This window comes from Choloepus didactylus, chromosome 22, assembly GCF_015220235.1.
Source record: "Choloepus didactylus isolate mChoDid1 chromosome 22, mChoDid1.pri, whole genome shotgun sequence".
NCBI classification, from domain to species: Eukaryota; Metazoa; Chordata; class Mammalia; order Pilosa; family Megalonychidae; genus Choloepus; species Choloepus didactylus.
In genome coordinates, this window is record NC_051328.1 from 21,421,561 (window position 1) to 21,430,616 (window position 9,056).

General features: G+C 58.1%; 1 protein-coding gene across 1 annotated transcript; it reads left to right on the forward strand.

Annotated features, from left to right (window-relative positions):
• Positions 1–287: 287 nt before the first annotated feature.
• Positions 288–7,832, forward strand: BEAN1 (brain expressed associated with NEDD4 1). The gene is made up of 4 exons (XM_037815622.1): positions 288–346; positions 500–757; positions 4,578–4,728; positions 5,682–7,832. The coding sequence occupies exons 1-4, from the start codon at positions 322–324 to the stop codon at positions 6,019–6,021; spliced, it is 774 nt and encodes a 257-aa protein (XP_037671550.1). The 5' UTR covers positions 288–321; the 3' UTR covers positions 6,022–7,832.
• The last annotated feature ends 1,224 nt before the right edge of the window (positions 7,833–9,056 follow it).

The window sequence follows — 9,056 nt, forward strand, 5'->3', positions numbered from 1 at the left end:
GGAGGCCGGTGTCAGCAGGCAGCACAGTTGGTCCCCATCTCCGTTCCCCTGGGCATCCCCTGCCCCTTCCCAAGACCTTGGTAAAGGACGTGTTGACCTTTCAACCTCATGTCTTGGTGAAGTAGAGTATATGCTGGCTGTGAGAGTCTTGAGCTCAAGCCTCGGTTCTGCTGCTATCTACTGTGTGACCTTGGGCAAGTCCGTTGCCCTCTCTGAATTTCCTTTTTCCTCTCTGTGAGTTAGATGAGCTCCTGAGGGCAGCAGTTTCAGAGGAGAGGAGGGGAGGTTAACCCCAACTACCAGAGGCTCCTGCAGGCTGGGATGAGCTCTGCTCTCCTCCTTCCAGGTGGGAGCAGACTGCAGAGGGTCCTTGGGGCTGACCCCAGACAATCCTCCGCCTATTTAGGGATAACTAACTCACAGGGCAGCAGGGGTGGAGGGGGAAAGTGTGTGGCCGGGTGGGGCCCCCAGCTGAGTGTCTTCTCTGTGTCCACAGTAGCTCGATACAACCGTAGCAGCTACTTCTACCCCACGTTCTCAGAGAGCTCGGAGCACAGCCATCTGTTCATATCCCCTGTGCTGGTGGCGAGTGCCGTCATCGGTGTGGTCATCGTCCTCTCCTGCATCACCATCATCGTGGGTAGCATCCGCCGGGACAGGCAGGCCCGGCTTCAGAGGCACCGACACCACCGCCGGCACCACCACCGCCGCCGCCGTCGGCATCGGCGCCGCCACCGAGAGCACGAGCACGGCCACGGTGAGCTGCCACCCAGGACTCCCATCCTATCATGCTGCAACCCAGGAGGCACCAGGGAGGTGACAGCTCTGCCATAGGTGGGGCAGGGTGACCAGGGAAGGCATCCTGGAGGTCTTGGGGTGATCAGGAAAAGCTCACAGGTGCCCCCCATAATGTTTTCAGTGGCATGAGAGGCACCATTGTTTGCCAAGAGAAGATCCCAGGGTCAGGCTGAGTTCCGGAGGGAGAGCATGGGCCCACTCCCCAGCCCTGCCATTGGTGGTCCAGGCTGTACCAGCAGCTGGTCTAGTTTGTGCCTGGATGGAGGGAAGGATGGAGATGGATGACAGATTGTGAATGGGTGGATGGATGGAGAGAGATGGATGGGTGGGTAGATGGATGAATGGATGAATGGAGAGGGGGTGGGGTGAGCAGGTAGGGGAAGGATGGGGGTGGGGGTTGAAGAGATGGAAAGGTAGGGAGATCGGTGGGTAAATGGGTAGACTGATGAGGAGATGGATAAGTGGGTGGGATGGGGATGGATGGATGAAAGGGTGTGTAGATGGATGGATGGATGGATGGACAGATGGATGAGTGAGATGAGGGGTGGATGTATAGGTGGATGTGGGATGGATAGTTTGTTGGGCTGGGTGGGATGGGTGGGTAGGTGGATGCAGAGATGGAGAGATGGGGGAGAAGGATGGATAGGTGAGGGGCTTGGATGGGATGATGAGTGAATGAATGAGTAGATGGTTGATAGTTAAGAATAAATGAGGAGTGAATGAATCTATCACTAGAGAGCCATAAAGTGTGACTAGAACTAATTTGAGGTTCTCCCAATTATGGGGACCACCCCACACAGAGTTGGTGGCTAATTCGTGGAGTGACCAGTGTCTCTGATGTACACAGTGTCTCTCTGGCTGGAATGCCTTGAACTTTTGAAGGAATACATCCCCTGACTCTGTCTTGGTCCTGGCAGGGTCCTGGTGTCTAAAAGCAGCAGGAAGGAACTCACTTGCATTCAATTCCCAGACGCTTTTCAATGGTAGGAAGAGGTGAGACCCCTCCCCGCAGCCGCCTGCACTGGAGTCAGAGCCATCTATCCCAGCAGAGAAAGGAAGTCAGGTCTCTGGGGCTATTCAGGCTGTAGACTGAGTGACAAGAAAAAAGGGGGCAAGGAGGGGACAGATGGAATTAGATCTGATCAGCCTGGGCCTTGGAGGCCTGACAGCCACAGCCTTTCCCCACCTCCCCAGTGCACCCTGATTGACCAGCAGGTTTGTGGCATTTCCTCTCACCTTTCACGGGTTAGGGAGGGTGCCATCTTTCCGCAACTACAGGGCACCTGAAACTAGCAAACAAGCCTGGCAGTTAGCACCGCGAGGTAAGGCGCGCTCACTGCCTGCCCCACACTGTCCGCGCGTGATCCTGTTTCACCCTCACGACGGCTCTGAGGGGGCTGCTTTTACTCATCGTCCCCATTTCTGGATGAGGAAGTTGAGGTTGGGGCAGTTGGGGAACCTGCCTGGGGTCACCCGGCCAGCAAGCGGCGGAGCCCAGGTTTGTCCCAGGCCGCCCACCCAGGGCATCCACAGGCCGGGCACACCCAGCACCTCCTCAGAGGGGCCGGGGAGCATGGAGGTGTGGGGGGAAGGCCGCCAGGAGGACTTAGAGGCAGTGGCTTCACCCCCAGTGTCCTATCCGTGAGCAGGCAGGTCACCCCAGCACTTCCCACCCGGGTTGCCGCGCAGGTGAGATGAGAGGATGGGGAGGGAGGGCTCAGGGCCGGCACAGTCGGTGCTGCTGGGTGCCAGTTCCTCCCCGTCCTCTTCTGGGGCCCGCCAAGGGATGGTGGCCTTGGATTTGGCTTAAACAGTGAGCCAAGGCATGTCTTCATTTCGGTAAAGAGGATAGAGAGGGTTCCCCTTCCACGTGGCGGAAAGGGGCACTGCCCGCGTCCTGGACCATTTAGGTCTGCTGCGTGGAAGCCGGGAGAGGAGAGGGGATAAGAAAGGGATATGGGGAGTCCAGAAGGGAGGGGGGGCAGCTCTTCCTCAGCAGCTCGGCCCCCTGGAGGTGGGGAGCACACCTTGGTCACCCCAGGCTCCGCGTCAGCCAGGTCAGCACTTCAGGGCAGCCTCACCCAGACCCAGGAAAGAGCTTAACCCCCCCCCCCGGGGCAGCCACCGCCTCCCACACCGCAGGGGACACCCCCTCCCAAGCCCGGAGGTCCCGCTTTGCAGCGCTGGCAACTGGAGCCCAGCAGACCCGGCTCCTCTTTCGTGCTCTCCCTGTTATTTTGCGCTTCCATTTTACCTGAGTTTCTTCTCAAAGTTCTTTAAAAAAATTCTCATCTTATAGCTGGTGCCTTGAAGGGAAATTCATTTTCTTTCCATTCCTTTTTACAGCCTGTGTTATTAGGTTCCTTTTTCCCACTAGAAAACGAATATATGTCCATTGTCGAAAACCTTTAAAATGCAGAAAACATAAAGAAGAAAATAAGGGTCGTGATCCTGACACCCACACAGAGCCACCGCTAACGCGGTTGGACTGTTTTCTGCTGGAGCTTTCTTTATATCCTTAGAGAAATCTGGATTATACCCATTGATGGTTTCATATCCAGATTTTTCCACTCACCATTGTGCCACGAGTGGGAAAAAGTGATTAGGAGAGTAGAAAGAGCAGCTTGGGGGGTTCTACAGACTAAACATGGATTCCGTCTCCGCCCTTGGCCAGGTATGTGGTGCTGAGCCTCAGATTCCCACCCGTAGACGGGGAGGGCAGCCGCGGTACCAACCTCAAAAAGTGCCGTGAGCCCCAGCCCCGACAAGCCCCACACCCTGAGGGGAGGAGCCACAGGGAGCCCGTTGGGAGTGGGGAGACCCCATGTTCCAGCCCCTACTAGAGATGTCAGAAGCTGGGTGGAGGAGAGCTTGCAGGGTGAGGAGCCAGGCCCCCCTGCTGCCCTGTGGCCCTATCACTGGCTTTCTGTGTGGCCTCTAGCAAGTCACTGGACCTCTCTGGACCTCAGCTGTAGAATGAGAGGATTGTGCTCCATCAGCATTTCCTAAGCGGTGTCACTAAGGCTAAGAAAATGAGACGCTTTACTCAAAAGCTGGCCAAACACAATTAAATGGGTTTCTTACAGCTGCAGGCCTTTTCAGAGCCTTTGATGTGGTAATACGTGGTAAAAACCTCAGAAGGGAATGTGGTGTGGGGAGTCTCCAGAATTCATCTCACCACAGGAGTTCCTTTTTTCCTTGGAATCCATAAAGGGAGCAGTCCGTGGCCTCTGCAGCCCTCCTTCCCGCCACTCTCCCCCTATGCTGTGCGCAGCCCCACTCCGCAGCTTGCAGCTTCCTGTTTGTGCCATGCTCTTCTTTCTCATCTCCCTCCTTGTCTCAAGCTGTTCTGTTCCTTCTGTCTGGCCTCCTCCTCTTCTCCTTATGCCAGGGGAAATCCTAGATAAGACTCAGCTCTGGAGAACCCCCTCCTCCAGGAAGCCCTCCCTGACCTCCAGGCTGGGTCAGGCCCATCTGTGCTCCCATAGCCCCAGGGCCACCGCTATCAAAGCTCGTGAAGCTCAGTGGCAGATTGCCCCAGGGCTGTCTCTCCTGTGCCCTGGGAACCCCACCATGGCAGGGCTGGCTCAGCTTCCTCTCTGTGGCCCCTTGCCCAGCTCACCTTCTGGGGCTGTCGCTGGGGGCACAAAGGCAGCTGTGCTTGGGAAGGTGAATGGTGGACAGGTGGGGAGAGCAGAGCCTCGGCGTCCCCGGGTCGACCCACGAAGACCCTCCCTGGCACTGGCCTGTGGCCCAGGCTGATGGTCTGTTCCCTGCAGTGTCCGACGGACACACGTTCAGCCACTCGAGCCGCAGAATGCGCTACGCCTGCAGCCCCCCCGAGGACTGGCCCCCACCCTTGGACCTCAGCTCTGATGGGGACGTGGATACCATGGTGCTCCGAGAGCTGTACCCGGATTCTCCACCCGGGTGAGGAGGCCACGGGGGGTGGGCATGAGGGGGCAGGGCTCTGGGGCGAGGACACCTTCCATGGGAAATAGCACCTGTCTCCAAATGAAATAAATGCAGACGACATCTGCTTAGGGGCATGGACATCTACTCACTCCCCCAACCAGGATAAGCATGCTTGATAGACGCTAGGTCCCTAGGCTTGGGATGGGGTGTCCAGGCCCCAGCGACTTAGCATGAGCCCTCAAAGCCTGAATCACACCCATTGGGACAGGGGTCACTGTGTCCAAACTGCACTCAAGGCTGTCCAGGTAGTCTTGTCCCTGTGGGGAGTTCTTCTCTGGGGAACCTTAGGTCCTCTCCCACCAGCCACCTTCAGGCAGACGCCCATCAGTCAGCGCTTCAGAGGGGGATGATCAGTTTCTCCCCCACCGTGCTTGATCTCTTACCCCTGCCCGGAGGGGCATGGGGTGGGGCAGCACTGCCAGCCCCCCTCCTGGGCAGTGGGTGCCTCCTTGCCCTGCCTCTGTGGGAGACTCTTCCGACCCTAGAAGGGCAGCTTTGGGGTGCCTCGAGGCCAAGGGACATCCAGCCTGAGGCTGCTCCCACCCAGCACCCTCCCGCACACTCGAAGACCTAACACCCCACTGGCCTGGGAGGTGCTCCTTAAATGGCCCTGCATAAACCATATGTTTCGAGGAACTTGCAGCCCAAGAAGTTCAGTGACTTGCCCGAGTACACATGGGACACTGAAGGTTGTGCCCGGGGCAGAACCCGGGGCTCAGCGGTTCCTAGGGGGCCCCTCTGGGAAGAGTGGGGACTCCCTGGAGCCAGTGTGGACGAGGCCTTCCTGCTCCACGGCCAGGGCAGCATCTCATGGCAGGTCGGCTCCAGCCCTCGGGGAGAGACCCCCACACACACTCGCCCCTAAGGCCCAGGGGCCCCAGGGCCTGAGGGAGCCTCTCCTGTTGTAGCTATGAGGAGTGTGTGGGGCCGGGAGCCACCCAGCTGTACATCCCCACGGACGCACCGCCACCCTACTCGCTGACCACCTCCTGCCCCACGCTGGACGGCATCCTCGACGCAGACAGCGGCCACAGCCCCGGCGGGCACCAGCAGGCACAGAGGACCCAGGGCCAGAGTGGCCTCCTCACCGTCTCCATGGACACCCTGCCCCCTTACGAGGCCGTGTGTGGGGCCGGCCCCCCATGCAGCCTGCTGCCACTGCCCGGGCCGGGGCCAGGACAAAAGAGCCTGCAGGGCTCACCCGCCCCCACCCGGGCCCCGGCCTCTCGCCCAGAGAGGGGCGTGTGAGTGGCCTTCAGGCCCACGAGGGCACACAGCCCCATGTGCACACATGGATGCTTACACAGACACAGACACGACTGGCACACACACAGACGGGCACACACAGGCCCGCCATGTACATGCACACACAACCCACCTGTGAAGGTTCTATTTAAAAAACGAGCCTCTCCCAGCCCCTGTCTCCTCCTCCCCAGCCTGGTGGTGCCTCCCTAGGCAAGGCTGGGGGAAGACGGGTGAGGAAGGGCACGGGGCTTTCTCTGCCCTCTTCCCCGGCTGCCCTGGCTCTCTCCAGGGCCAGTCTACTGCTGCAATCACCCGACAGGCCCTGCCCAAGTCCCCATTCTGCCTGCAGGAACTCCTCAGCCATCCCAGGCCAGCTGCCTGCCTGTCCCCTACCCCAGGGCCGGCCTGCCCGTCTGAGGGGGTGGCGGGATAGGCCTCAGCGAGGTGGCGGTAGTGTGCTGCACCCGTCTCAATTCCAGGGCCAAAGAGCCACACCATCACCACCCTGCCCCTTATGGGGTGGGGCATGCGGGTCTGGGACTCGGGTGCAACCCAGAGGCCTCACAGCCCACGCTGCCCCCCTCCTCAACCCAGTACTCTCAGTCTGGTGGTGCTAGTGGAGGCATCTCAGAAGCCCCCACCCCCAGGCCACAGAGGGTGAACAGGGCCTTTGGTAGGGGCGTGTTGATGGTGATGGTTACAGCTCCCCACACCAGTCCAGCCACCTCCAGTGCCCAGGACTGTGTGTCTTTGAAGAGGATGAGGCCACTGCCCTTCTCCAGGTGACCTGGCTGCAGTGCTGCCTGGGTCTGGCTCCCAGACACAGAAGGGGCCCCTGGCTCAGGATGTGCCCAGCTGACTGTCGTGGCCTGACGTCTGATGGGCTGGAGCCAACCCCAGAAGCTGGCACTTGTGTGAACTGACATGTTCCAGCCTTGCCCCTGCCTGTGTGGGAGTGTGCAGAGGCAAAATAAAGGGGATGTGAGCCCTGTGAATGCCATCGTGCCACCACAAGAGGACCAGAGCTTGCATCTCAGCCACCCTGCCACCAAAAGGGAGATGTGGGGTATGCCTGGTTGCAGAGAGGCTCAGCTCTTGGCCCATGCATTCCAGCAATTTCTGTCAGAGACCATGCAGGTACAGAAGCGACTCTTGAAGACCCAGCCTGCCAGAAGGTGGAAGCAAAGCAGCTTCAAGGAGTGTCCCTGCCAGCATCGCCAGTGGCAGGGAGCCGGAATCCCCCAGCACACCCTGCCCACCCAACCCCACGTAGTGTCACCCATCTTCAAATAACATCGCCCCTTCCATCCTCTCCCCAACATTGCAATTCCTCCAATGAAGGGCTAAGACAATTCAGTAATCCCTTTCTTAAGAAGAGGGGTAGCACGGATGGCAATCGTGAGTTTTATTTTCAGTAGAAATAGAATTTCTCCTGGTGCAGAACTGAAGGCGTCTCTCCGAGGTTCTGTAGCATGGGCAAGCCCACATCCTCCAGCTCCTGCTTCCGCGGGGTGGGGGGGGGGGAGGGATCTTGTTTACAAGCAGTTCTGCCCACCTTTGTGGTGTACTGCTTTCTAAGCAAAAAATATCTGTCTGTCGGACTATACAAATGCACTCCAGGGATGAGACTCTCCTGAGAAATGGGTCCTGCTGCTGCAACTCTAAAGAGGGATGGGGGTGGATAAAATCCCCCACCTTCTCCTCTGTGTGGGAGGGATGGGGTTAAACAGCTTTTCTTGTTCCAGGACTAGGCTCTGAATAAGCAACAATGTATCCTTTCTGTGTTCAAAATAAATATATCACATCAATAAAAATGTAGTGAGAAGCAATATTACCAAGAGTGCATTGGGTTCAGGCCATCTGAAACTTGGGAGCAAACTAAAACATGCCTCCAGCAAGCAGTCCTGACTTCCCTCAAAATGCGCCATCAAAGTCCAGTGGTTTTCCTGTTAATATGGATATTGGGGCAGTCAGTGATGCACAATAGTTTTTTGGGTTTGTTTGGTTTCTTTTATTTTTAACCTCAACTGAAACAGGGCATCGTTTTTTCAGAGACTTAGCCAGTGCAAGTGTCACCAAGATGGACCGTAAACATCAGGACCTGGCTCCAGGGACACCCGAGGGTGCACCTGCTGCTTTAAGAGCAGTCGGCTTCCAACAGCCTCGCGGCTCTGCCAGGAAAGACTGTGGTGCCAGGGGAAGTGTGCCAGGAGACTGACATGAGTTGTTTTCTCTCCCTCCAACGGAATTTCTCCTCTCCCTTTCTGTGCTGCCCATAAGGCCGCACGCGGCTTTGGTTGTTGATGTCTGGGAAGACAGCCTGGTTCTCTTCCTCGATCACTGCCCCGTCCTCTAGGTCGCAAGCCAATTCCTCTCGCCTTGTCCTAGACCCTGAGAACAGGATGCGATCCTGAGGCAGGGGGCGGTGGCAAAGACCCAAGACAGGGAAGCACAGGCCCCGCGTCCCAGGCCAGGGCCTAGGCTGGGCCGCCGAGTCCTTTCCCTCCAGCAGGAGGCCCGAGACCCACTCCCCGGAGCCTGCCACCCCGCCCCGGGCCCACAGCGCCGCCTGCCGGCCCCAGCGCAAACGCATCAGCCGCTGCTCCCACGTTCAGACCCACTGGCCGCGGACACAAGAGTGTAGACCAAGCTTGTCATTTTAATCCTGGGCTTGTCGTCCACCCTTGGGATGTTCCAGGAGGTTTAACCTGTTCAAGCATTCCGTTTTCAGGAATAACATCTGCCCCTTAGCACCTCTGATACAGCCTGATACCTATGCCCCTCTCTCTGTTGGCAAATAACCACTCCTCTGTCTTCAACACCACCGGGTGTGGCCCAGGTGCCATCTCCAAGTGCTGGATCCCTCTTCCTGGTGGTGATGCTGCCCAACTTAAACCACCCCATGCCGGCTCCCAGCTCTAACCACAGACTCACCAGGCCCGACTAGCTAGCCCCTGGGCCTGTCCGGGCCTTTTGCTGCCTCTTTCATCCACAACACGCCCTGGGCTGTGAAGTGTCCACGATGGCACCACATTCAA

What these genes read in the sequence shown, in the direction of transcription:
- BEAN1 (XM_037815622.1), top strand. Translation starts at nt 322, where the DNA reads ATGAGCTCTGCTCTCCTCCTTCCAG. An exon ending in CTCTGCTCTCCTCCTTCCAG is followed by an intron (nt 347 to 499) that starts GTGGGAGCAGAC and finishes TGTCCACAGTAG; the next exon opens with CTCGATACAACCGTAGCAGC. An exon ending in AGAGCACGAGCACGGCCACG is followed by an intron (nt 758 to 4,577) that starts GTGAGCTGCCAC and finishes TGTTCCCTGCAG; the next exon opens with TGTCCGACGGACACACGTTC.